Source organism: Malus sylvestris, chromosome 16 (genome assembly GCF_916048215.2).
Source record: "Malus sylvestris chromosome 16, drMalSylv7.2, whole genome shotgun sequence".
Classification (NCBI taxonomy): Eukaryota; Viridiplantae; Streptophyta; class Magnoliopsida; order Rosales; family Rosaceae; genus Malus; species Malus sylvestris.
In genome coordinates this window covers 13,818,533-13,845,338 of record NC_062275.1, presented here as the reverse complement: position 1 = coordinate 13,845,338, position 26,806 = coordinate 13,818,533, and the positions used below count along the sequence as shown (strand labels likewise).

The window sequence follows — 26,806 nt, the reverse complement described above, 5'->3', positions numbered from 1 at the left end:
GTCATCTCACTCCATGTACGGCAGTTTTTGGATTTAGGACGTACCCCGCTGTGTATCATCGTCGGTCGAAAGTGAGAGGAGACTGATTAGTTAATTAAAATTTTCGTTAGGTCGCAAATTTGTTTTGACATTTTTGGAATGGAATGAAACCAATTTGTATTAGCTAGGCTTCTTGTGGGAACCTAATTATGCATCAGTACTTGATCAATTTTTGAGTTGTAAGTAGTTTTTGACAGGTTTGAACATTGCATATGTATAATTCTTGGGGACATGTATTTTCTCATTTCACTTGGCTTTCTGTATCCTTTTCATGAATTGGATGCGAATCCAAATACGAAAAAGGAGGTCCCAAATGGATAAAACCAACTAGTTTCTCCAACTCAGCAGATGCTTAAGGATAGATACGGCAGATCAAATACAATAAACCCTTTCTTGTAGTGAGCCGTTTATCATCAACTCGCCGAGTACCATAGCCCTTCCTATGTGCAGAAAATGTAGAACAAACGGAAATGAGTGTGTTCTCATATTAATATGTGACTTGGTGTTACCGTCATATAAAAGAAACACTAAACAAACATGTAAATAAGCAATCTAGCTAGCACAAGAGTAATAAATTATTAAAAAAAAAAAAAAAAGGAGAATACAGCAAGGTACCCGTTTAGACAATAGCATATCATAGAACAAGATATGAAGGTGAAGCCGTACAAAGGACACGTCTCTATAATTTCCGTATGCAAAAAGATTCGGTTAATTTTTGTGCATGCAACTTTCATGCTCTAATAAAGCTACAGTGTGCAGCATTTGGATGGGATGGCTTAAATATCTATTGGAATTCTCGTTTTTCCTTCACCATCGAATTATTAAAGCAAACAATGCCAATCCACTAGTCTCCCATGTCCCTATATAAAGCCTTCCATCCTTCCCCAAATACTCACAACATCAAACCTCAATCCTCTCAACTATTCGCATTGCTCTCCTTACCCTTTTCCCAACTTCCCAATCTTTTTGACACACCTTTCACTTCAATTCTCATTTGCTCTCCTAAACCCTAATCTTCTTACATTTTTGAAGAGTACTGCTAGCTACATTTCAATCAGCGATGGATGCGGTGACAAATATGGCTTCAGAGAGACCAGTGGTGATCTTCAGCAAGAGCTCGTGCTGCATGTCGCACTCGATCAAAACCCTGCTTTGTGACTTTGGGGTGAACCCAGCAGTGTATGAGCTTGATCAGATGCAAAGAGGGAGAGAGATAGAGCAAGCTCTCTCTAGGCTTGGATGCAACCCTACTGTGCCTGCTGTGTTCATTGGTGGTGAACTTGTTGGTGGAGCCAATGAGGTCATGAGTCTTCATCTTAAGCGCTCCTTAATCCCCATGCTTAAGCGTGTCGGAGCATTATGGGTTTGATTAATTCTGGCTAATTAACTTGCATAACAGAAGCTATTAAGATTCCTAATTATGCATGCTTGAGATATTAACTAAACAAGTATCGGAGTCGGAATAAATATATATATATATATATATAGATAATATCATATAATAAGGTTATTAACTTATTATGTACTCTAGCTTTTTTGTAAGACGCTATGTTTCTGGTTCTGGTTAATTATTATAGTAATAAAATCTTACTTTTTCTAATCTTGGTGCCTACTTATACAATGTAATTTCAATGTTCATGTAAGATCGAGCTTAAGTTGTGATTTAAGTTAATTAGGATTAAGGACAATCAAAATCAACGGTTAACACTAGCAGAATTTGTTATAATAATGCAAGCATATGGATATTTAGCCTCGTTATAATCCCCTCTGCAAAGGCCAATATCCTAGAACCAGATCACAACAACAATAATTCCCTTTCATTGTAACAACAACAACAATAATTATAAATGGATAAAAAGAATATTTAGACTAATTAATATCATTCATCAAACTTCCTATGAACTCACATTCACGTGAAATATCTATCTCTGCAAGGTAGTTTTACATGAGAGGTGATTAGTAATGGGTCGTTTGATAATAATTAGTTTTTGGTTTTTGGTTTTTGGTTTTTGGTTTTCACTTTTAGGAAAACCGAAATCTTGTTTAGTAGCTAGTTTTAGTTTTTAGCTAAAAATAAATAAGAACTGAAAACCAAAAACTAAAAGCTCAAGATCAATTTTGAAAACTCAAGAAAATAGTTTTTAGTTTTCATTTTTCTAAAAACTGAAAACGAAATGATTATAATTGCCCCTATAAATTGGATATATATACGTGAAGCATGAAATGTATCATATGTCAAGATAACTTTGTAGGGAGGCAATTACAGCAGATTTCTCGGCTCAATTGAATTGGGAATTGAGTTCTCTTCCTACTCTTCTGGGGGATATAGTTTTTTATTTTATTTTATTTTACTTTTTTGAACTGGGAAGATCATTGGATAGTTTGGGTTCCTCTAGCCCTCAGCCCTCATGCTATATTTCTTATTATTATTTTAATACGACGACATATTTTATACACTAGAGATGAAGTTTGTACTGTAACACACACAATTCGTTACTCATAATATCACTAGTTAGTGGCATTTAAAACTTACTGTTATAAGTAGAGTATAATATTACTAGATGATAGTGCTAAGTGACGGTTTTGCTATCTAAAGGAAAAAAACAACCTGTGAAATGGGCCTAACGGAAGCTAATGAATAATTGTCACTGTCTTAGGTAGTTAATAGATAAGGCAAAGAATATATGTGTTTGGTTTTGGAGCAATTCCAAAGTTTGATACACTTGATCTCAACATGCAAATCAAGGCATTTCACTCTTTTGTTTGGGGTAGAGTAGTGGAGTGTGTATTGGAAGTTTAGGTCCCCACGTTTTGTCGGTCTGGTTTTAAGCAAAATTGGTGGCGGATAGCTCGTCTTTTTTACATATATAGGGATACCATTAATGGACAAACATTTTGACAAATATTTTTGCACTTTTTTAAACCCGTAGATTACATAACATCCAAGAGTCCTTATTGATTCATTAAATGACATAGATGTTTATGTGGATAAAAGTAACTGAAATAGCTTAAAATCTAGAAAGAAGTTAAAAATAAAATTAACAAGCCGGAAGAACCCTATAAGCATCCAAACAAGAAAGGAGTAGAACTCCATTGATCTGTAACCAACATCTCCCTGTTTCTGCAACTTCTGGTAGCTCAACGCCGTCACCGTTGTCGTTCTCCTCTCTGCCAACTGGGAGAGGGCTTTGCTATTGCTAATATGGGGTTTTGGTGCTTCAATTTATCTGGGTTCTTGTTGCATGTCTATCTGCCTAGGGCTTTCAAGAAATATTACTCTGCCCATAAAGTGACAGATTATTGATATCCATTGTGCTGATGTCTACTGCTTCTTTTTTAATTTTCGTTTATTAATGTCAAAGAAAAATAAATGAATAAAAGATTTGTCTCAGTTTTTGAGCTTGGTCTCCTCCTTTCCTTGAGCTTGTCTCAGTTTCGGGCTTCATGCCCTTTCTTTGGCGATCATCGCTCTTTCTCCACCCTCCCTCTTTTTCGGGCGTCCCTTTGCAAACCCAGAACTTCATCTCCCCCCACCTTTCCTTTCTAACTCTTCATAATCTACCCGCACCCTATCCTGGGTGCTGCGCCGAATCGAAAATGGATGCCATATCCCTCTCCCTTGCTCACTTCTCTCCCCTAACTAGCATGCCGGGATCCCCTCGAGGCCAAGTGTTCTGTGGTTTTGGCCAAAGTAAGGGTATTTTACATACTCCTTAGCCTCACCTTCTATCCATGCTACTATGTTTGTATATATTTGAAGGGATTTGTCATGGTGTTTCTGATCTAGTGACTATTTCTCGGTTTGGTGTCTTTAGTGACAAATTCTGGTTGTAGTGTACTTTTAGTTGCTGGTTTTCTGTTATGATGTCTTGATCGAATTGACCACTCGATTGCTTTCTCTAATATTGCTGCTTTGGTGGCTACTAGCAAGACGTTCGTGATACCAGCGGCAGCGGTAGCCTATGTTTGGAAATTAGGGATTAGGGTTTTAATTTTCGTTAGTTTGCTTATTAAGCTGGGCTTTATGTATTTGATTCCCCCCAGTTTGCTTTGGGTTATTTTTGCTTTCTGTTTGGATATGGCCTGTAACTTTTTCCACTTAATGAATGTTTCTTTTCAACCAAAAAAAATAAATTTCACACAAACTAAGTTTTATAGTTTTTTTTAAGTCTCACCAAAAAGTGATTTTAACATTCTCTAATTCAAAAAAATAAGAATAAAATTTCTCTCTCCAAATCCACGTTGCTCTTTTTCTCTCTCTCTCCTTCCCATTTTAAAACAAAAACAAAAAATATTTTAGCACACAAAGTGTGGGACATATGCTAGTATTTAATATATAGACACAAAACTAACACAGTCATAAAGTAGGCAAAGCAACTCATTAGGTTGTTAGTGGGTACCATTAAGACCCGTATAATTTAATATCACTAAGATATAGAGATGAGATTAGTACTGGTTATGATAGTGTAAGGTAAAATCAAATTAAATGGTTCTTAATTAATGGTACCCGTTAACAATTCAATGAGTTGATTTGCCACTTGTACTCGTGCATACTCAAACTAAACTAATTTGATCACAGTAGTGTATTCACTCAGAACAACACTTGGTGAGTAGGAGTTTCTACTCAAAACCATTCGTTGCTGATTTATAGAACTTCTTGTTTATGATCAAAGTCGTTTATATTATAAGTCACTCTATTAAGATCACATTTGCAAAAAATCAATTGAAACTAAGGTCGTTTAGTCATATAAAAACATATAAACGGAATTGGTAAAAGTATTACGGATCGTCTATGTATTTGCTACAATAAATTGACTAGACGACCTTAGTTTTAATTCATTTCTTGCCGAGATAATCTTTATAAAGTGATTCATAACATAAACAGTTATGATCATAAGCAAAAAGTTTTGTGATTCGAATACCAAGAGTTCTAAGTAGAAATTCCTACCCGTGTTTGAGTAGTCAAAATTATTCATTCTCTTATTTATCGTCACCAAAACTAATTAACAAAATAATAATAAAAAAAAAGAAAAAAAAAAGATTAATTACTAAATCGCATCATTAACATGAACTAACCTTTTTATACTCGAGAATATCAAAACCATACAACACTCTACGAATCGAAACGTGGACGTAAACAGAGATTTGATCTTTTGAGCTGAAATTTGCAAGTCCCAAGACAACCCCAGGGACCCACTGTCGCATACAATAAATCTCTCTCTCGAATATTTAACCGCGCTCTCTCAACTCTCACTCCCCCACCCAACGGTCATCCACACCACACTTCACACAAACAGAAAAAAATATGTAATTAATTTCCTAATTTGTATGGACATCCACAATTTTTTTTTTTTTAAATAACCATCCTGTTTATTGTTAAAGTTAGCAAAATACCTAATTAAATTTTAAAAAATAATTCCTAACATTTTAAAAAAGGAAAACTAATGAAAAGGACTTGAAAACTTTGAGTTTTAATGATAAGGACAAAATAAAGAGTAAAGTGAATAGTACCATGATTGACTTTTTAGTGTAAAAATGTGGTTTTTCGTTAAAGTGAACAGTATCAGATGCTTTTCGTTAAAATTCCCTTTTAAAAATAAGATAAAAAATAAATGGAAAAGTGTTGTTGCAGCCACCACCCAACTCTCTCTCTCTCGGAGTTCGTTCTTCCATTTCTCTCGTCATTCATCCACTACGTTTTTTCCATTTTCCCAATGATGCTCAAATAAAGAAGTTGTGTCAAATTTTTAATTATTTTTAAGTACAAATAATTTTAAAATATTATTATAAATTTATTATAAGCATTTAGAGAAATATGCAAATTTAATTAAAGGTGTTTGAAAAATAAGATGTTGGAAGGTAAAAAGGGATGTACGAAGAATAAAACTATATTTTAATTTATATTTTCTACAGTGACAATCTTGAAAATAATTGCAAGGATTTTTATCTTTCAGTAAAAAAAACAAAAGGAAATTCCAATGATGCACTACAGGACAACCTGCGCCAAGATGCTAACGTACGCACCTTAACCTCTGGTCTGTATAGTTACAGTACCAGCCTACCAGGCCCTGCCTCCAGCTCACTCACTCAGTTAAACTCACCCGCTCGTGATTCGGGATTTTCTCTCCCCCATTTTCCTTAACTTTCTCGGCAACCAAACAGAAGGCAAGCAACCACTTGCTCACAGCGACACTAAAGTAAAACTCTAATTATTTTGTTTTATTGAGAACTTCATTTGTTTACTCGAAGATTAATGTAGCTTCCCTTTTGAAATTTAGGATTTTGTTCGATTTTTTGGCGAGTCCGATGATGGTTTTTTTTGGCTTGTTTAGGGAAGGAAGAGGTTTGTTCCTGCTGCTGAGGTGGTTGTTTGACGAAGATGTTCGGTTTTTCTCGCAGGCGCATGAAGCTTGGACGGTGAGAGCTTTTGTTCTTATTCTCCTTTTGCTTTATTTCTACTTTCTTTGAACTAACTTTTTTCTTCTTTTTGTTTTCCCCTTTTTGTAAAAATTTGAAATTTTTAATTTTTAATTTTTAGTTTTAACCTTTTAATCATTGGGGCAGTCGGTAAATAACGTGTAGGTTTTTACATTTGAAATTGTGGTGTTAATTATGTTTAAAGATTCAGATTTTGATATAAATTTGGTATTTACTGTGTTCAGGTTGAAAGTCCAGCTTTCAGATTCTGCTCAGGGAACTAGAAGCCCCATAAGACACCCGAAACGAAATAACAGCTCCAATGTAAGGCTTTTTTTTTTAAGCTTTGTAATGCGTGTATGTTGTTTTCGGTGTAATGAATCCCTAGTACGATAAAGGTTGTTTACATTTTTCAGAATGAATGTGATGTGCCGGCAACTAGTAATTCCGATGAGCTCGATAGCCAGTGTCTATCTGCTGTGCCCGAGATTAGTAATTCCGCCACTGGGAGCTCTGAGAATTGGATGGTGTTGTTGATTTCTGGGGACCAGCCTACGCCCCGCTTCAATGTACAATGTTATTAATGCTTTTTCTTGTGATTGTTTCATATGGTACATTGATTTGGTTCATGCGTGTTGATGGTGTTGCCGAAAGCAAAAGATTTATATTTTTTTTTAATTTTCCTGAACAGCATGCTGCTGCTGTAATTGGGAACAAGATGATAGTTGTTGGTGGTGAATCTGGGAATGAATTGCTAGATGATGTACAGGTAGGATAATGTGTGTTTATCACGTAAATTTACATTTCAAGGGGTATGAGCAGGAAATTTGGTTGAAGCTTGGAGTAGGAATCTTTGGGATTTGTTTGATAATTAATTTGATAGTGGTGTTTGCAAATGTCAGGTGCTTAATTTTGATAGTTTTACGTGGACCACAGCTTCGTCAAAGCTTTACTTGTCACCGAGCAGTCTGCCATTAAAGATCCCTGCATGCAAGGGCCACAAACTGGTACAATCATATATATGTACCAAACCTTGTTGTCTTGTTTGTTTGCATTTCCTTTGTTATCATGAACAAGTGTATAGTTCCTTCCCTATGCAATACAAAAATTTGAATAAACTCGCGAAACACATTAGATATAAAAAAACCATTTCCTAGGACCTAGTTTCCGAGCAACATTGAGAAAAAATACCATGGAAAGGTTGATTGTTTCTGTATATGTGGACTATAAGAAGGTTAGCATATCATAAATTGGAATCAACAATAATGTCTTGCTTGATATTTTGAATTTTTCTCCGTCATTTCTCCTGTCTAGGTGTCTTGGGGGAAAAAGGCACTCCTCATTGGAGGAAAAACTGAACCGGGGAGCGACAAAATTTCAGGTTAAAGTTTGTCTTTGAAGCTTCATGAAAACATCACTTTTTTGCTTGTGCTTGTATGAAATTGTCCAATGTTTCATTCATTTGTGCAGTTTGGGCATTTGATACAGAGACAGAATGCTGGTCTCATATGGAAGCAAAGGGCGATATACCGGTACATTATCTCTTTCTTCAATGCACAAACATTTCTTCAGCTTTAGTATAATTTTTTCTTAGGCCTTACACTTGAAAAGTTATAACACGACTGCTTGAGCCTTTTTCATTGTTTTTTATCTTCAGCATAATTTTAAATACTACATATTTAAAATTATATTGAACCAGTAGGTGTAACTAATTACTACTTTGTTAAAATTATATACCCTTTAGTACCGTATCTCTAAATTATTGTCTTGCTGAGGAATTGTGAATTACTCAACTAATGATAGTTAAATGGAGTGATAATTTAACCCACCCACATATCTCATGCATGGAAGGTTGCTCGCACTGGTCACACTGTAGTCAGGGCAAGCTCTACATTAATCCTATTTGGAGGTGAAGATGCTAAAAGGAGGAAATTGAACGATTTGCATATGTTTGATCTGAAGTCGTTGACATGGTTACCCCTTCATTGCACGTGAGTGGGATTTTCTTAAGTTGTGTGAAATTCAATGATATTGTTCTTTGATCGAACTATCTGTAACAAATATTACGTTGCACATGGTTGCTAATGAACCCTTCTCCTTTCTTATTTTGGTAGACACAGATTTTGTCTCAACTTTGATATATAATTGATATATGTGCAGCGGTACAGGACCATCTGCAAGGTCCAACCACGTAGCAGCTCTTTATGATGATAAAACTCTTTTTATATTTGGAGGCACATCAAAATCCAAGACTTTGAATGATTTGTATTCAATGGACTTTGAAACTGTGAGTGAATTCTCTCCCATTCTTGCATCTTATAAACTTCCTGATTAAGTAGCCAATATTTCATCTCTTCATGGATGAGAATGTAAAGTTTACCTTTGACACGCTGATCGGATTTTCTCTCAGATGGAGTGGTCAAGAATAAAGAAACGAGGTTTCCATCCATCTCCTAGGGCTGGTTGCTGTGGGGTCCTATGTGGAACCAAATGGTATATTGTTGGGGGTGGAAGCAGGAAAAAACGTATGCCTCATAATTGAATGACATGCTTGAAGTTTTCTCTCTGTTTATGTACTGACATATTATATGCATGATTTTCATTTTTCCTTAACTCAGCGCTTGAAACATTGAAAAGGGATGCAAATCTTATATTGACTTATCCTAATCGTTCCAGGACATGCTGAGACTCTGATCTTTGATATCTTGAAACTTGAGTGGTCAGTGGCCATTGCATCGCCTCCTTCTTCAATCACCGCCAATAAGGTGTGCAGCGGTGATTTTTACCTGTAGCATAATTTTCATTGGTGTTGATTTCTTCTTTTCCTCTAAAATAATGTAGCGAAGAAATAATTTTCTGGCTGGTGCTTTAAACACTGTTCTTATGTTATATTCTCAGGGTTTCAGCCTAGAGCTCGTGCAACACAAAGAAAAGGATTTTCTTGTTTCTTTTGGGGGATGCAGAAAGGAACCAACGAATCAGGTTATTGGAAACTCATCTTTCTGTTTTTAGACTTTAGTTGATTTCTCATAAAACTTTAGCTCATTACCTAAACTTTTTTTTGTTACAGGTTGAAGTACTGACCATGGAAAAGAATGAATCATCCATAAGTCGTCGATCTTTTCCCAGCAAAGGCCCTGGAACTTTGCTGCCTGAGAAACGCGCATCATCCACAGGCTTGGCTTCTCAACTAAGTAATGCTTCTTCCCAACGCTCGGTTAATTCGGTTACCAGACAAAATCTTGCATCTGCAATTGAACAACATGGTTCTGGAAGAAAATCTTTGTCAGAGTCCTTGCTTGTTGATCCGAATCCTGTTTCTGGCAACGTTTCACTTAGGAAACAATTCCACAATGAAGAAGAATTCAACACGACTGTTAAGGTGGCAAAAAGTTCAGAAGATGAAAGTTCTTTCTCGCAGGTAAGCTGCAGAAGTTTTTCTTAATTAATGATCACTACCTGACTTATGTTATCATCTTTACCCGATTTGAATTCTCAGATGGAACTTGCATGATTTAGAAAAATAAAAAAAAACTTTTGAGTTCAGTTGTACATACAATAGCAAGAAAAATCTGTTTCCCTATGCAGTCATTCTTCGATAAACGTACACCGTTTTTGATGATCTAATGACTTACTGTTGCATTAATTTCAGCCAATTGAAAAGAAAACCAGTCAATCTGATTCAGGAGTCCAGACTAACATATATGGAGGCAGACTCTTTTCGGAGGAGATACTATCTGGATATGATTTTGAAAATTCAAATCCTCACCTTCATGGAACTGGAAACCTTTCAATGGATAACAACGATGCCGTGTTCCCAGAAAATGATAGTAAACTAGGAGCCCTATCAACTGCTTCAAGTATGTACCACTACTATGAATCGAAGATGGCCGCACTAATAAGAAAGAATGGAATTTTAGAAGGAAAGTTAGCTACTGTGATGGCCAGCCAGGAAGCTGCTGAGAAAAATTTATCCTCGGCCCTCAAGAGCAGACAGGAGATGGAGAGAAAATTGTCAGACACTGCGAAGGAGATGGAATTTCTGAAGGAAAAGGTTGCGGGTGTAGAGATAGCGCAAGAAGAGGCTAACAACCTCTCAAATATTGTTCATTCTGACAACGTCAGGCTTGAGCATGATGTGGCTTTCCTCAAGGCGGTTTTGGATGATACCCAGAAGGTACTGTGAAACTTCGTACCTTAATGTTCTTGTTTAAAAACCAAGTTATCTGTTGTTACGTTAAGTGATTTATGCCTGAAAGCCATATCGGGTGATCAACAGGAGCTCCATTCAACTAGAGGAGTCCTTGCAGGAGAACGAGCAAGGGCATTCCAACTACAGGTATGCATTTTTCGCAGACTAGTGCGTTACAGAAACTCTTATAACATCTTTTATCGTAGCTGTTCTTTGAATTAACTTGCCTCTAAACTTTACAAAAATCTCTGCATCAAAGGTTTAGTTCTTTATTTTGTTGGCCACCATCGACATACTCTTCATGTCGCTATGCAGGTTGAAGTTTTCCACCTGAAACAGAGATTGCAATCTATGGAGAACCGAGCACCGACACCTCGGAAACCTTTCTAGTTTGAAGAAAACAAAGAATGGACTTAAAACATCTTGCCAACGGAGAGCGGGGAGCTGTTAAACAAATCCCAACTGCCCTCCAATGGCACCGAACCCTAAACCATATTCCGCAACGCTTTTGCTTGGTTATGAGACCAGTTGCACACCTTGAGGAGCTCGCCGTTGAGAGTCCTACTTGTTCTACGACGTACAGAAGTGAACCCATCTGTCACCGTAACATGTAGTTTTCGTTTTTGGTCTGAACCTTAAAATGTATGTGTATAACTCGATATGTAACATATGTGGGCTTTTCCATGTTCACGTGAAGAAAACGTTGATTCTGATGTCTCATGACTACTGAAGCTAGTGTCTGTTCTTTGACAAAATCAACTTGATAGATGCCACAATTATGCAAAGACGAAAAATTACACCGGTACAACGATAAGAAAGCCGTTACAGGTAAATTTGGCCATACAGACGACCCTGAACTAGGGCGGCTGTATGCACAAAGGTTCGAAAGAACATCGAAATCCAGTTATTGCAACGGGGCGAGAATATGAACACTTTATACAAGTTGTATTGAAACATGAGAGAGATCACAATGAAATACACTATATGACACAACAAAAAATTGGAGATTACAGGGTTACCACCATTAGGAGGATTGCCCTGGTCGCAACGATCGTAACTACGCAGCAACTGGTAAATATCCTCTCCTGCTCCCAATCTATTCTGCGAGACCTTACGCCCTCCATATCAATACAAAAACTCCGTTGGTGGCCTGTTGTGACATGGAAACCCCCCCCCCACTCTACTTCCAATGATGGCATTCTTTGCAACTAGAGTCTCGTCACGGAAGCTTTACAAATACTCATGGTTAGCATAATTTAAAGAAGCTCGGTCTCTTCTTGGTCTCCATCAGCATCATCGACCTCATTTTCTTCATCATCTTCTTCAGGTGCATCTGGATCCACCCCCTACAGAAAGGACAACTTTTAGACTACATCTTCCTGAATTGCCTCATCGTGGTTAAGCAAATCATTATACTAAACAATGTAAACCAAACGCCCAATCACTCATTTAAGCTGTATAAACAAGACGACAGACCTTCATCTGTTTCTCTAAGCGCTCCAAACCTTTTTTCGCAGCTTCATTCTGTTGGTTTATCCTGCAATCCATGTCAGAAGAAAAAATTAAGCACTTTATAGTCATATGATCATAGAGCATTGCACAACAGATCAAAAGTGTGTTATAATCCCATGCCATCAATAGTTGGAATTTAATTTCTTAAATGACCTTAATTATTTCAGGACGACTACCTTAAATTGCTATTAATGGGATCCCTAAAATTTCCACACCATACACAAACACACCCAAGCAAATAATCAATGAGAATGCGCGCTTTTAAGTCCTAACAGTGAGAAAGTGATTATTGATATCCAAAAATAACACTTAACCTCAACGCAGCTTGATAATGCGACAATGACTCTTGGAGCATATTTGTTGCAGCAAATACTTGAGCAAGTTTTACATGCAGTGAGTCATCTGCCCAGTCCTTCAGATATCGCTCTAGCAGTGACACAGCATCCCCATTGCGGCCTTCATTAACATGGAGCTCAGCTAGAGCTAATGCAGCTCCAAGGTAACCAGGTTCCAGCCTAAGGGCTGACTCATAGAACTTTTTCGCCTGTTTCAAGATTAGGTTGAATTCATAAGTACGTCAACTTGACTTCTGAAATCATGCTGAAATAATATGTTGTGGGTTTACCTTCTCCCTACCACCAGGGTTACTCGCATGTACATCCCCTACTAATTTTAGAGCCTTCGCAGATTGAGGCATAGCCTTCATAGCCTCCCTGGAAGCATATAAAGCCTCTTTGATTTTAGAGAGAGCTAAATATGAATGAACCAAACCTGAAATCATAATCGAGCTCCCAATCATTAAGCTTCTGCAATTACTTCATATTTCTCTCTTTTGCAAAATTGTTGAATCGAACATGAATAAATCAATGAGGACATAAGATGCATGACATGCACATGAGTATTTTCCTTTACATGTCCCACCTTGATATGAACGAATATCAGGTCTCAACTCTTGAGCTGCCCTGAAGGCAACTACAGCTGCTTCTGCTCGCTTCATTGATAACAACAGGTTACCCTGAAAGCTTGGAACACTTCATATTTTCCTCATTGAGAACAGGGTAAGAAGAAAGATAAGGTGATATTTTATAGCATAGATGCTGCAGCTTATTAAATACAAAGATCACATCGGTACCTTCATTATATAACCTGGTATGTGCCTCTCATCGATTCGTATACTCTGATGCAAAAAATAAGGAACTTATGAGATATAAAATAATTAATTAATTAAAAAACAGCAAACTTACTCAATTTTGACGAACAGACCTTCTCAACATAGGATAAAGATCCTCTCTCATCTTTCCTTTCCCAAAGAACAGATAAGGCCACAAATACTTCTGGCCTTGTAGAATCAGCAATCAGCAAATCATGCACTAATTTATTGAGCTTAGAAAAATCAGACTTTGTCTTTAGAAGCATTGCGTACTCATCCATATATGTTACAACATATGGATCAATTGATCGAGCCTGCAAAGAATAGAAGCATCAAGATGTGAGTTCGTATTGCATGACATGCAATCATTTAAGGGCATATGCGCAAGCATGCTCATGGGCATGTGCGTCTGTGTGTTGTGTGTGTGAGAGAGAGAGAGAGAGAGTAGAAGCATCAACATGTGAATTTGTATTTGCATGACGAGCATTCATTTAAAGGCATGTGCACAAGAATGCTCATCGGCATGTGCAGGTCTCTGTGTGTGTGCGCGCGTGTGTGTGAGAGAGAGAGAGAGAGAGAGATGAACACATGCATCACCATGATGACCAGAAATTACCTTTTCAAAATTCAATATAGCCTCATCGTTTTTCCCAATAATAGCTTCAACCTTCCCAAGCAAGTTTTTACATATACAAAAGCAGAAATCAAAAACTTTTTAGAAACATCATAGGTCAACATTTAAGTCTGTTATTAGAAATTTAACCCAAGTAATCGGAATGAAAGCGCTCTTTGCATTCATTCAGCATAAATTTGTGGTATTTCATTCTTAATAAGGCCAAAAGACTGTATTTGGGAAAAATAAAAACACATACTTGGTTAATTGCAATTTTGTAAGTAACTTATACCCATACAACAACAACAACAACAAAGCCTTTTCCCACTAAGTGGGGTCGGCTATATGAATCCTAGAACGCCATTGCGCTCGGTTTTGTGTCATGCCCTCCGTTAGATCCAAGTACTCTAAGTCTTTTCTTAGAGTCTCTTCCAAAGTTTTCCTAGGTCTTCCTCTACCCCTTCGGCCCTGAACCTCTGTCCCGTAGTCACATCTTCGAACCGGAGCGTCAGTCGGCCTTCTTTGCACATGTCCAAATCACCAGAGCCGATTTTCTCTCATCTTTCCTACAATTTCGGCTACTCCTACTTTACCTCGGATATCCTCATTCCCAATCTTATCCTTTCTCGTGTGCCCACACATCCCACGAAGCATCCTCATCTCCGCTACACCCATTTTGTGTACGTGTTGATGCTTCACCACCCAACATTCTCTGCCATACAACATCGCTGGCCTTATTGCCGTCCTATAAAATTTTTCCTTGAGCTTCAGTGGCCTACGACGGTCACACAACACGCCGGATGCACTCTTTCCATCCAGCTCGTATTCTATGGTTGAGATCTCCATCTAATTCTCCGTTCTCTTGCAAGATAGATCATAGGTAACGAAAACGGTCGCTTTTTGTGATCTTCGCTAGATTGCTCCGGTCATTAGTGTGGATAAGTATATAAATGGATAGAGATAGGAAAGCAAACACAAGATGTACGTGGTTCACCCAGATTGGCTACGTCCACGGAATAGAAGAGTTCTAATTAATTGTGAAGGGTTTACACAAGTACATAGGTTCAAGCTCTCCTTTAGTGAGTACGAGTGAATGATTTAGTACAAATGACATTAGGAAATATTGTGGGAGAATGATCTCGTAATCACGAAACTTCTAAGTATCGGAGTGTGGTGTCGTCTTGACTTGCCTTATCTGTCTCATAGGTAGATGTGGCATCTTCTCTGGAAGTACTCTTCCTCCATCCAGGGGTGGTATCTTTAACTGGTGGAGATGCACAAGGTAATGTATCAATTTCACTTGAAGCTTACTTGTAGTTTCAGGCTTGGTCAAGCGCGATACAAACCATGTAGTAGGAGTCCCCCAAGTCGCCGAGCTAGGGGGTCTGCTGAAAGAGGTGACAGACAAGGTAAGCAATCAGAGCTCCGACTGATTGTTCACCTTCTCCCCATCTTGCAGCAGCATGAAGGATAAAGAGAAGAAAAATGAGAAGAGATGATATGAGATACTTTTGCTTTTGAAGAAGTAACTTTCCACAGGCTTATTCTTGAACTGAGCTGGAGGGTTTTCTGGTTTCCTCCAGAGTATAAGGCCGACTGAAGAATTTGAGGGTCAAAACAAGTCCATCAAATCTAGAGTACGTTCCACCCTGCTGATATGGGATACTTTTGCTTTTGACAGAGTAATGGATGTATCGGCACGTGTGCTGTTACGCTTGTCTCCACATGCTTCCTTGTATCCTTCGCACTTGCCCTATCTGTTCCTCAAGCAGATGCGGAATCTTCCCTGGAAACATAAGATGATGAAGATGAGTACTCGAGAGCAATGCCAGGTAAGTAATCAGGTAAGGGGTTCCAGGCAGTCAGTTCCTGGCTGGAAGCTTGATTCCAAGTGCTGACTGATTGCTCTCTTTCTCCTTGTCTTGCAGGTAAAAACAAGGCCAAAAGAAAAAACAGGGAAAAAGCATGATATGGGATACTCTTGCTTTTAACCCTGATGATATGAGATATTCTTGCTCTAGTATAGCTTGTTTGCAGAGGTATTATCGGGGGGAAAGAAAGCTGAATATTTCGAAAGGCTTTGTTGGGAGTGCCCTCTCAGATATGATGAAGGGTTGAGCATTTTTGCAGGTCTGCCTGTCCGTTGGGGATGGAGGTCGACATATATAGGAGTCTCCCTAACAACAAGTAGTAATGCTATTCCTTTACCCTGCTTGGTCATAGCACGGTAGTGGGAGCTGCCAGTTTCACATGTTTTAACTCTGTCAGAGCACTTTGAAAAAGTGGTCTGTGGTATCTGGCTCTCGAGATTCGGAGAACGATGCCTCTTCGATTTTTGAGAAAGCAATCATGCTGGGGGTCTGACTCTCGAGATTCGGAGAGCAGTGTCTCTTCGATTTTGAGGAAGTAATCATGTTGGGAGTCTGGCTCTCGAGATTCGGAAGGCGGTGCCTCTTCGATTTTGGAGCAAGCAATCTTGTTGGGAGTGTTGTCTTGAATGTGAGTAAAGGTTGGACATGTTTGCTAGTCTACCTTGCCACGAAGCACAAAGGTTGACACACAGGGACTTTCCAATTATCCAGCAATGGTACTGTTCCTTTACCCTCTCTTCGATTTTGAGAAAGTAGTCATGTTGGGAGTCTGGCTCTCGAGATTCGGAGGACGGTGCCTCTTCGATTTTGGAGCAAGCAATCTTGTTGGGACTGTTTTCTCGAATGTGAGTAAAGGTTGGGCATGTTTGCTAGTCTACCTTGCCACGAAGCACAGAGGTTGACACACAGGGACTTTCCAATTATCCAGCAGTGGTACTGTTCCTTTACCCTTGTGGGTAATAATATGGTAGCTAGACCTTCAAAATTTATGTGTCTAAACTTTGTTAGTGCTGTTTCTTTGCTATTCTTTTACCTTTCTTGGTCAGAGCGATGTAGTGGGAGCTGCAAGCTTCACGTGCTCAACTTTGGCAGAGAACTTTGGCAAAGTGATCTGTGGTACCCATGAGTTATTGTTGCGTGTGGGAAGTGGGTGATTGAACAGTAAGATTCATGTGCTTTCTACTTCACCAGAAGTCTTCGACAGAATGCCCATAATTTCTGCAAAGCTGAGTGTGCGTGTGACAGGTGCTGACAAGGCTAGAAAAGTAGATGCCTCTTCGATTTCTGAGATCGGCCCTCGTGGTCTCTGAGCAGCCCAGCTTTTGAGAAAGCGAGCGCCTCTTCGATTGATTCGGAGAACGGTGCCTCACCGATTTTTGAGAAAGCAATCATGCTGGGGGTCTGGCTCTCGAGATTCGGGGAGCAGTGTCTCTTCGATTTTTGAGAAAGTAATCATGTTGGGAGAGTGGCTCTCGAGATTCGGAGGGCGGTGCCTCTTCGATTTTGGAGCAAGCAATCTTGTTGGGAGTGTTTTCTCGAATGTGAGTAAAGGTTGGGCATGTTTGCTAGTCTACCTTGCCACGAAGCACAGAGGTTGACACACAGGGACTTTCCAATTATCCAGCAATGGTACTGTTCCTTTACCCTCTCTTCGATTTTTAAGAAAGTAGTCATGTTGGGAGTCTGGCTCTTTAGATTCGGAGGACGGTGCCTCTTCGATTTTGGAGCAAGCAATCTTATTGGGAGTGTTTTCTCGAATGTGAGTAAAGGTTGGGCATGTTTGCTAGTCTACCTTGCCACGAAGCACAGAGGTTGACATACATGGACTTTCCAATTATCCAGCAGTGGTACTGTTCCTTTACCCTTGTGGGTAATAATATGGTAGCTATACCTTCAAAATTTATGGGTCTAAACTTTGTTAGTGCTGTTTCTTTGCTATTCTTTTACCCTTCTTGGTCAGAGCGATGTAGTGGGAGCTGCAAGCTTCACGTGCTCAACTTTGGCAGAGAACTTTGGCAAAGTTATCTGTGGTACCCATGAGCTATTGTTGCGTGTGGGAAGTGGGTGATTGAACAGTAAGATTCATGTGTTTTCTACTTCCCCAGAAGTCTTTGACAGAATGCCCATAATTTCCGCAAAGCTGAGTGTGCGTGTGACAGGTGCTGACAAGGCTGGAAAAGTAGGTGCCTCTTCGATTTCTGAGATCGGCCCTCGTGGTCTCTAGGGAGCCCAGCTTTTGAGAAAGCGAGCGCCTCTTCGATTTCTGAGATCGGCCTTCGTGGTCTTTGAGCAGCCCAACTTTTGAGAAAGCAAACGGCTCTTCGATTTCTGAGATCAACCCTCGTGATCTCTAAGCAGCCCAACTTTTGAGAAAGCAAACGCCTCTTCGATTTCTGAGCAGGCGCCTCTTTGATTTCTGAAGCTCCGTCGAGTGCAGATTTTTATAGAGGCTGGCATTAAGTTCCAAAGCACACTTGAATCTCCACCAGTAGAAGCTTCATTCTTGCACTTCTAAGATCTTGATTTGTCCGACCTCTTCTCTCTTCAACACCTTTGAAAATGTCTGGCCCCTCCGACCGTCGTTTTGACTTGAACCTTGTTGAAGAGGCAGCCCCGCCTTCTCCAGACAACATATGGCGCCCATCCTTCGTCTCCCAACTGGTCCTCTTACCGTTGGGGATTCCGTGATGAAGAATGATATGACTGCTGCGGTGGTGGCCAGGAACCTTCTCACTCCCAAAGATAACAGACTACTTTCCAAACGGTCTGATGAGTTAGCTGTTAAGGATTCGCTGGCTCTCAGTGTTCAGTGTGCAGGTTCTGTGTCTAATATGGCCCAACGCCTATTTGCTCGAACCCGCCAAGTTGAATCATTGGCGGCTGAAGTGATGAGTCTCAAACAGGAGATTAGAGGGCTCAAGCATGAGAATAAACAGTTGCACCGGCTCGCACATGACTATGCTACAAACATGAAGAGGAAGCTTGACCAGATGAAGGAAACTGATGGTCAGGTTTTACTTGATCATCAGAGATTTGTGGGTTTGTTCCAAAGGCATTTATTGCCTTCGTCTTCTGGGGCTGTACCGCGTAATGAAGCTCCAAATGATCAACCTCTGATGCCTCCTCCTTCTAGGGTTCTGTCCAGTACTGAGGCTCCAAATGATCCCCCTCCGGTGCCTTCTCTTTCTGGGGCTCTACCGACTGCTGAGACTTCTCCTAAGCAACCTTTGTGAAGGCTCCCTCTTGTGTGTTTATTTTGACTCATGTATATGTACATATTTGTAGCTTATCGGGGATATCAATAAATAAGCTTTCCTTCATTTCAACGTATTGTGTTAAATACACCAAAGCCTTCTTCGCTAAGTTCTTTGAATTTTCTTTTGTTGAAGCTTGTATGTTGAAGCTTTCTGAGTGGAGCATGTAGGTTGGGGTAGTGTTCCCTTAATTTCCCGAGTGAGGAAAACTTCTTGGTTGGAGACTTGGAAAATCCAAGTCACTGAGTGGGATCGGCTATATGAATCTTAGAACGCCATTGTGCTCGATCCTGTGTCATGTCCTTCGTTAGATCCAAGTACTCTTAAGTCTTTTCTTAGAGTCTCTTCCAAAGTTTTCCTAGGTCTTCCTCTACCCCTTCGGCCCTGAACCTCTGTCCCATAGTCGCATCTTCTAATCGGAGCGTCAGTAGGCCTTCTTTGCACATGTCCAAACCACCGTAACCGATTTTCTCTCATCTTTCCTTCAATTTCGGCTACTCCTACTTTACCCCGGATATCCTCATTCCTAATCTTATCCTTTCTCGTGTGCCCACACATCCAACGAAGCATCCTCATCTCCGCTACACCCATTTTGTGTACGTGTTGATGTTTCACCGCCCAACATTCTGTGCCATACAGCATCGCCGGCCTTATTGCCGTCCTATAAAATTTTCCCTTGAGCTTCAGTGGCATACGGCGGTCACACAACACGCCGGATGCACTCTTCCACTTCATCCATCCAGCTTGTATTCTATGGTTGAGATCTCCATCTAATTCTCCGTTCTTTTGCAAGATAGATCCTAGGTAACGAAAACGGTCGCTCTTTGGTATTTCTTGATCTCCGATCCTCACCCCTAACTCGTTTTGGCCTCCATTTGCACTGAACTTGCACTCCATATATTCTGTCTTTGATCAGCTTAGGCGAAGACCTTTAGATTCCAACACTTCTCTCCAAAGGTTAAGCTTTGCATTTACCCCTTCCTGAGTTTCATCTATCAACACTATATCGTCTGCGAAAAGCATACACCAAGGAATATCATCTTGAATATGTCCTGTTAACTCATCCATTACCAACGCAAAAAGGTAAGGACTTAAGGATGAGCCTTGATGTAATCCTACAGTTATGGGAAAGCTTTCGGTTTGTCCTTCATGAGTTCTTACGGCAGTCTTTGCTCCTTCATACATATCCTTTATAGCTTGGATATATGCTACTCGTACTCCTTTCTTCTCTAAAATCCTCCAAAGAATGTCTCTTGGGACCCTATCATACGCTTTTTCCAAATCTATAAAGACCATGTGTAAATCCTTTTTCCCATCTCTATATCTTTCCATCAATCTTCGTAAGAGATAGATTGCCTCCATGGTTGAGCGCCCTGGCATGAACCCGAATTGGTTGTCCGAAACCCGTGTCTCTTGCCTCAATCTATGCTCAATGACTCTCTCCCAGAGCTTCATTGTATGACTCATTAGCTTAATACCCCTATAGTTCATGCAATTTTGTACGTCGCCCTTATTCTTGAAGATAGGCACCAAAGTGCTCGTTCGCCACTCATTTGGCATCTTCTTCGTTTTCAAAATCCTATTGAAAAGGTCAGTGAGCCATGTTATACCTGTCTCTCCCAAAACTTTCCACACTTCGATTGGTATATCGTCTGGGCCTATTGCTTTTCTATGCTTCATCTTCTTCAAAGCTACAACCACTTCTTCCTTCCGGATTCGACGATAAAAGGAGTAGTTTCTACACTCTTCTGAGTTACTCAACTCCCCTAAAGAAGCACTCCTTTCATGTCCTTCATTGAAAAGATTATGAAAATAACCTCTCCATCTGTCTTTAACCGCGTTCTCTGTAGCAAGAACCTTTCCATCCTCATCCTTGATGCACCTCACTTGGTTTAGGTCCCTTGTCTTCTTTTCCCTTGCTCTAGCTAGTTTATAGATATCCAACTCTCCTTCTTTGGTATCTAGTCGTTTATACATATCGTCGTAAGCCGCTAACTTAGCTTCTCTGACAGCTTTCTTCGCCTCTTGCTTCGCTTTTCTATACCTTTCACCATTTTCATCGGTCCTCTCCTTGTATAAGGCTTTACAACATTCCTTCTTAGCCTTCACCTTTATTTGTACCTCCTCATTCCACCACCAAGATTCCTTTTGGTGTGGGGCAAAGCCCTTGGACTCTCCTAATACCTCTTTTGCTACTTTTCGGATACAACTAGCCATGGAATCCCACATTTGGCTAGCTTCCCCCTCTCTATCCCACACACATTGGGTGATTACCTTCTCTTTGAAAATGACTTGTTTTTCTTCTTTTAGATTCCACCATCTAGTTCTTGGGCACTTCCAAGTCTTGTTCTTTTGTCTTACTCTTTTGATATGTACATCCATCACCAACAAGCGATGTTGATTAGCCACGCTCTCTCCTGGTATAACTTTGCAATCCTTACAAGTTATACGATCCCCTTTCCTCATTAGAAGAAAATCTATTTGTGTTTTTGACGACCCACTCTTGTAGGTGATCACATGTTCTTCTCTCTTCTTAAAGAAGGTGTTGGCTAAGAAGAGATCATATGCCATTGCAAAATCCAAGATAGCTTCCCCATCCTCGTTTCTCTCCCCAAAACCATGGCCACCATGAAAACCTCCATAGTTGCCTGTCTCCCTGCCCACGTGTCCATTTAAATCTCCTCCTATAAATAACTTCTCCGTCTGAGCAATTCCTTGCACCAAGTCTCCAAGATCTTCCCAAAATTTCTCCTTCGAACTCGTATCCAACCCTACTTGAGGTGCGTACGCACTAATCACATTGATAAGTTCTTGTCCTATTACAATCTTGATTGCCATGATTCTATCTCCTACCCTCTTGACATCTACAACATCTTGTACCAAGGTCTTGTCCACGATGATGCCAACACCGTTTCTCGTTCTATTTGTGCCCGAATACCAAAGTTTAAACCCTGAGTTTTCTAGATCCTTTGCCTTACTACCAACCCACTTAGTTTCTTGTAGGCACATAATATTTATCCTTCTCCTCACCATAACTTCCACTACTTCCATAGATTTTCCCGTTAAGGTTCCTATATTCCACGTTCCTAAACGCATTTTGCTCTCTTGAACTCTACCCTTCTGTCCTAGCTTCTTCACCCTCCCCCGTCTAATAGGATCAAAGTACTTCTTTTGTGTGTCCCGGGTAAAGTTGATAGGAGCATATGCTCCCAAACAACTTTGAGTGGAGTCGTTCGAAAAGAAGTTTCTATGGCCCCCTTGCTCATTTAACACTGCATCCGGGTGCCGATGGAGATACAGCGACCCTTGCTCACTTATCACTGTGCTCGGGCCACACAGCGCGCCACTTACGGGTGACGCCCTAGCTTTAGCGCGATTTTGTTCTGGATTCATTTTCATAAGGATTCGACGTGATCATGGAGTGCCGGCTGTCGACTACCTGACGCCCTCCCCCTCCTCCTTTATCCGGGCTTGGGACCGGCCATGTAAGACATAGGCGGAGTTAAGTAACTTATACCCATAACACGACAAAAATTAGCAGCAAGATTTTCATAGATAATTTTATAGAAGGATGAAACTGTAATCATCTTTTATCTTTGAGTAGTGAGGTGGGCATTTTTGTGGTTGGTATTAGGGCCATTCATTCTTTGTCAAATCATACCTAATAGAGAGCAACTGCAAAGATCTAGTAGGAATGAGAAACTTACAAGAAGCAAACAAGCAACCTACAAACTCGTGGTACATATAGATGAGATTTAGTGGTCAGAAACCTACTCCTCCCATCGTAAGCATAGTTTCATTCAGCAATCAGTGCATGCATATATTTGCTTATTATCAAGCAAAATCGGTAGACAACATTATACCATTATTATCATAGCAAAAAAAGCGCAATAACCTGACAAACAATTATTTCTAACCTTTGCAACTTCAAGTAACAGGTGTAAATTATTAGGAAAACGTTGTAATAGATCCGTAAAGAGTTCCAGACCACCTGCAATGCCAAAGTTAAATACATAGACTGTCAATGCAAGCAGAATTTCAAACTAATAGCATAATGAAACTACATCTAGGATTGAGAATAGTTATGAAATAAAATCAATGAGAACTGCCACAAATATCTATTTCTAACAACCTTCTACTTCCTTATAGGGCATCATCCATTAGATTCTAGAAGTAATACAGCTAATCTATATACCACCAAGACTTTAACCATAATAATCCCCATCTTTATCTATGCAAAGTTCCTCTTTACTTCTTTGCCTGAAAGAAACTGGGCTTTTGCACAGAAATTTTATACAATCACTGAGTTGTTGACAGAACAATATGATGACCATCTATTAGTTGTACAAATTTTACAAAACAAAGTGTGACTGCATATAGGCCACGTACTAAATCAATATATAGAAAAGACCTCTAATGCATGCAGTGTCGACGATGAAGCAAGCCTTATCATGACAGAATACTTTTTAAGTTTCCACGAACACACATAAAGATAAAAACCCAAAGGCCTCGTTGATAGAGAGGATTGGATTGGGTAGGACTATTCACTATATTGAAGACATTTTAAAGGAAGAAATGGATGACAAATTCCTTATTTTGTCCAAGTTGAAGGCTACTCATGAAGAAAAAATATTCCTACTAATCCCCACAAAAATGGTAGGATTAAAAGGAACAACTATTCTTCATGAGTAACCTTCAACTTGGACAAAATAAGGAATTTGTCATTCATTTCTTCTTATAAAATCCCTTTAATATAGTGAATAGTCCTATCCAAGCCAATCCTCTCTATCAAATGAGGCCAAAGAGTACCGAAGAAAATATTCCCATTACCTCTGTAATCATTTAAAGCAACGCAACACTGAGCCTCAACGTAGCGCTGCACAGAGAAAAACAAATGTAACAACTTTGTTGGAATAATTGGGCTTACCTCCTTTCAATCCTCTTTCCATTATGTAGATCCTATCCCTAGAACTGCTCAGTTGTGAAAGAACAAAATTGTGCAAGCTAAATTGCAAAATGCACGTGTATTCTTTCTATTGCATAACAAACCAACTACATAGGCTGACTAACAAAAATCTTCATCACTAGGTGCTATAGTAACTACTCTCTTCTTGACATATAAGTCTGTCCAAACAACCTTACAATATTTGTCACGATGAGTGTCACGGTTGAATGTGGATATGAAGCCATATACACATATAGTATAAATAAATAAATATAGATCAAATGATAGCTAATGATAAACGACCTCTGCTTTCCCCATTGTTACTTACATGCAGCCAACGACTTGAGTCAAAATGATCAAATGGAGCCCTCCCGCTTCTGTTTGGAGTCTGAAATTGAGAGTCAAGAAACTAAATTGAAGAAACATTGGGATGGACATCTAATTATAAAGCTTCACTCCATAGGTAACCAGATAACAATAGCCACATGAGCCATGTCTCATATGGCCCCTCTAACTTTGTTTTTCTACAAACAGCATAAGACAAAGACAGCTTCACTATGAAAAAACTGTACAGGAAAAACCTGAGGAATCAAGGAAATAATGTCTTTGGCAGCGACTCCTAATTCTGCTAAAGCAACAATAGCCTCCATGACATAAGGGCAATGCCTGTCAAAAGCGCCAAAAATGAAGCAGCATGAATATAACTAGACGAAGTAAAGATTGCTAGCAGACCAGAAAGCATTAACACATTTGAAGTTTGAACACACTGCAACAGGAAAGGAATTCATAGAGAATAATCTCCATGAGAATAAAGACAAGTGGAGATGGATGCAATATGGCCCAATTAAACTTAAGGGGAGCAGAAGAAGGAAATCCAAAGACTTTTATATCCATATGAATGTCTTGGTCATCGACTTTTTTCTAAAGTAATTTATGGTGCAACCTTCTTTAATAATACAGGAGCTACCAGGAAAGGAAAGCATAGAACAAGGGATCTAAAGGGTCTGCAAAACAAAACACCTATAATCTTGCAATTGATCACAGCCTTTGACCTTTGACCCCAACCTTCCCACCCTTTAATTACTTCAACTACAGTATCCAAGTCTTAAAAATGAATGTCCACCGGAACATGATATTGCTGACTCCAGAGAAACAAAGAACTCCTAATTCTTGAGATTCAGAATATTAGTGCAGCATAATGATCACAAAATTTTATTAACCAAAGAAGTATAAGACTCAAAATATCTGCATACATAAAATTACAAACTGAAACATGAGAATCACAATTTGATTGACAAACCTTAGACATTCTTTGAAACAAGAAACGGCAGAACGATTCTGTTTAGAAAACCGATAAAGCTTTCCCATCAACAGATTCATTGGCAAGTTTCTGGATTTGCTTGGAATGTTGTCCATCTGTAAAGTTTAAAGGTGCATTAGACCCCAGTAAGAATATTCCAAAAGTGACATAAGAAATATAAGTGCATATTGATATTGATGAGAAACCCATGGGTAGATTTTCTTCTTGCAAAACCAGCTTGCAAAGAAAGGGTGCCCTGTGCTTATATAGTAATTAGTCCCAACGTACCCAGCTGTAGTGAAACTATGCTCACAACTTAACAATATATATAGGGCTACAGGTGAAATAGATAGAAAAAAAGATAAAAAGAAAGATAAGGAAGCAAGTAAAACCAACAAAATTAACACAGACTTATCAGGATCTTTATACTCAGACCTTAATATTAAGCATAATGCTAGGGAGACCAAATTTTTTAAACCAAATGATGTGGTTGTTAATGATTGGACTATTACTTAAGCGTTGATTAACGTGCTTATTTGTAATTGGTGACACATCATTTGGTTTGCAAATTTGGTTTAAAATTTTGGTCTCCCTAGCATTACCCTAATATTAACGCAGATAATATGAAATTTTTCCCAGCCCATAAACATTAGGGCATGGATGTCTGTACCTCAGAAAGGGCTGTTCCATTCTCACCGAGCACAAAGTAACTGGATGCGATTTTGAACTTCACCTGTCGTGTAGAATAGCACCAAACAAAAAAGAACCACTATTATGCTTTGGTATAAGCTGAAACAGAAATAAGTATTTGAAAAATGTAAGCGGCCTACCTCATTCTCATTAATTCCTGAAATGTTAAACAAATTTGGAGAAGACGACCTAGTTGATGACAATGAGCTTCTAGTAGCTGGTGCATTTGTCTTGGAAATCATCTTGCAAAGCTGCAATGCTTGCTTGTACGTATGCTGTCAACGAAAAAGAAAACAAATATAAAGAAGCATGCGAAAATCAATAACATGACAGCATAATAATCATACAGTAAAGAAATCCGAAGTAGGTAGATACGATTTTTAACACAAGAAAGTATCGAATGGGCATTTTCACCTAAGGTTAAGCTCACTCAGTAAAAAATTACACATTCCTTCCAATTTTGTTGCAATCACTAAGAGTGTTAAGTCCACTACATTTGTGCAAGATCACTACTTTGTACGTTACAATACGAAATTACTGGAAAATGTGTGATTTTTCTTACAATTGCTCTGCGAAACTCTCTTTCGCGATACAACGAATCGCCAAGAAGCACCTGCAAGCAAAAATTAACAATTTAATTAACAAGAAATTAAAAGAGAGAGAGAGAGAGAGAGAGAGTAAGTGAACTCATGGAGTTGAAGATTCTGACCAAGCTTTCAGCTTTAAGGTGCGGATTGATTTCGGCACTGGCGGCCGGTGAGGAAACAAGAAAACAACCCTAATCCCACACATAAACAACATTTCAGTCGGCGGAAAGTTAAGA

At 39.2% G+C, this 26,806-nt stretch overlaps 3 protein-coding genes and 1 long non-coding RNA gene across 5 annotated transcripts in view; 3 read left to right on the top strand and 1 right to left on the bottom strand.

Moving 5' to 3' along the window:
• Positions 1-914: 914 nt before the first annotated feature.
• LOC126608281 (monothiol glutaredoxin-S2-like) lies at positions 915-1,639 on the top strand. The gene has a single exon (XM_050276144.1). It carries the CDS (start codon positions 1,100-1,102, stop codon positions 1,406-1,408), a length of 309 nt encoding a protein of 102 aa, XP_050132101.1. The 5' UTR covers positions 915-1,099; the 3' UTR covers positions 1,409-1,639.
• Positions 1,640-6,084: 4,445 nt separating this feature from the next.
• LOC126606877 (acyl-CoA-binding domain-containing protein 6) lies at positions 6,085-11,361 on the top strand. 2 transcript variants are annotated; one of them, XM_050274256.1, is made up of 17 exons: positions 6,085-6,236; positions 6,372-6,456; positions 6,702-6,780; positions 6,873-7,025; positions 7,148-7,225; positions 7,359-7,463; positions 7,771-7,837; positions 7,927-7,988; positions 8,308-8,447; positions 8,617-8,743; positions 8,867-8,981; positions 9,133-9,221; positions 9,355-9,438; positions 9,527-9,877; positions 10,109-10,633; positions 10,736-10,795; positions 10,964-11,361. In XM_050274256.1, exons 2-17 carry the CDS (start codon positions 6,419-6,421, stop codon positions 11,036-11,038), a joined length of 2,148 nt encoding a protein of 715 aa, XP_050130213.1. In that variant the 5' UTR covers positions 6,085-6,236; positions 6,372-6,418; the 3' UTR covers positions 11,039-11,361. The 2 variants fall into 2 exon arrangements, with proteins under 2 accessions (XP_050130213.1, XP_050130214.1); XM_050274257.1 differs by having other exon boundaries at positions 6,096-6,204.
• A 175-nt stretch (positions 11,362-11,536) lies between these two features.
• The window catches only part of LOC126606878 (anaphase-promoting complex subunit 7-like), a 15,555-nt gene continuing 285 nt past the window's right edge, over positions 11,537-26,806 (bottom strand). The window contains exons 2-18 of the mRNA XM_050274258.1: positions 26,693-26,761; positions 26,546-26,596; positions 26,124-26,258; positions 25,964-26,026; positions 25,294-25,409; positions 24,575-24,659; positions 24,322-24,381; positions 23,879-23,924; positions 22,966-23,039; positions 13,927-13,977; positions 13,424-13,624; positions 13,293-13,337; positions 13,082-13,175; positions 12,786-12,931; positions 12,475-12,704; positions 12,125-12,185; positions 11,537-11,994 (exon numbers count right to left, since the gene is read on the bottom strand). Of these exons, the coding sequence (XP_050130215.1) occupies positions 11,905-11,994; positions 12,125-12,185; positions 12,475-12,704; positions 12,786-12,931; positions 13,082-13,175; positions 13,293-13,337; positions 13,424-13,624; positions 13,927-13,977; positions 22,966-23,039; positions 23,879-23,924; positions 24,322-24,381; positions 24,575-24,659; positions 25,294-25,409; positions 25,964-26,026; positions 26,124-26,258; positions 26,546-26,596; positions 26,693-26,761 (1,617 nt within the window). The 3' untranslated portion in view covers positions 11,537-11,904. The remainder of the gene's footprint in view (positions 11,995-12,124; positions 12,186-12,474; positions 12,705-12,785; positions 12,932-13,081; positions 13,176-13,292; positions 13,338-13,423; positions 13,625-13,926; positions 13,978-22,965; positions 23,040-23,878; positions 23,925-24,321; positions 24,382-24,574; positions 24,660-25,293; positions 25,410-25,963; positions 26,027-26,123; positions 26,259-26,545; positions 26,597-26,692; positions 26,762-26,806) is intronic.
• Positions 15,764-26,806, top strand: part of LOC126606880 (uncharacterized) — a 17,604-nt gene continuing 6,561 nt past the window's right edge. Inside the window, exon 1 of the long non-coding RNA XR_007617406.1 lies at positions 15,764-16,649. This is a non-coding gene — a long non-coding RNA (uncharacterized LOC126606880). The remainder of the gene's footprint in view (positions 16,650-26,806) is intronic.

Excerpts from the sequence above, each read along its gene's own strand:
- LOC126608281 (XM_050276144.1), top strand. The coding sequence starts at position 1,100 with ATGGATGCGGTGACAAATATGGCTTCAGAGAGACCAGTGGTGATCTTC.
- LOC126606877 (XM_050274256.1), top strand. The coding sequence starts at position 6,419 with ATGTTCGGTTTTTCTCGCAGGCGCATGAAGCTTGGACG. Across the intron at positions 6,781-6,872 it reads AACGAAATAACAGCTCCAAT|AATGAATGTGATGTGCCGGC; the intron begins GTAAGGCTTTTT and ends TACATTTTTCAG. Across the intron at positions 9,222-9,354 it reads CTTCAATCACCGCCAATAAG|GGTTTCAGCCTAGAGCTCGT; the intron begins GTGTGCAGCGGT and ends TTATATTCTCAG.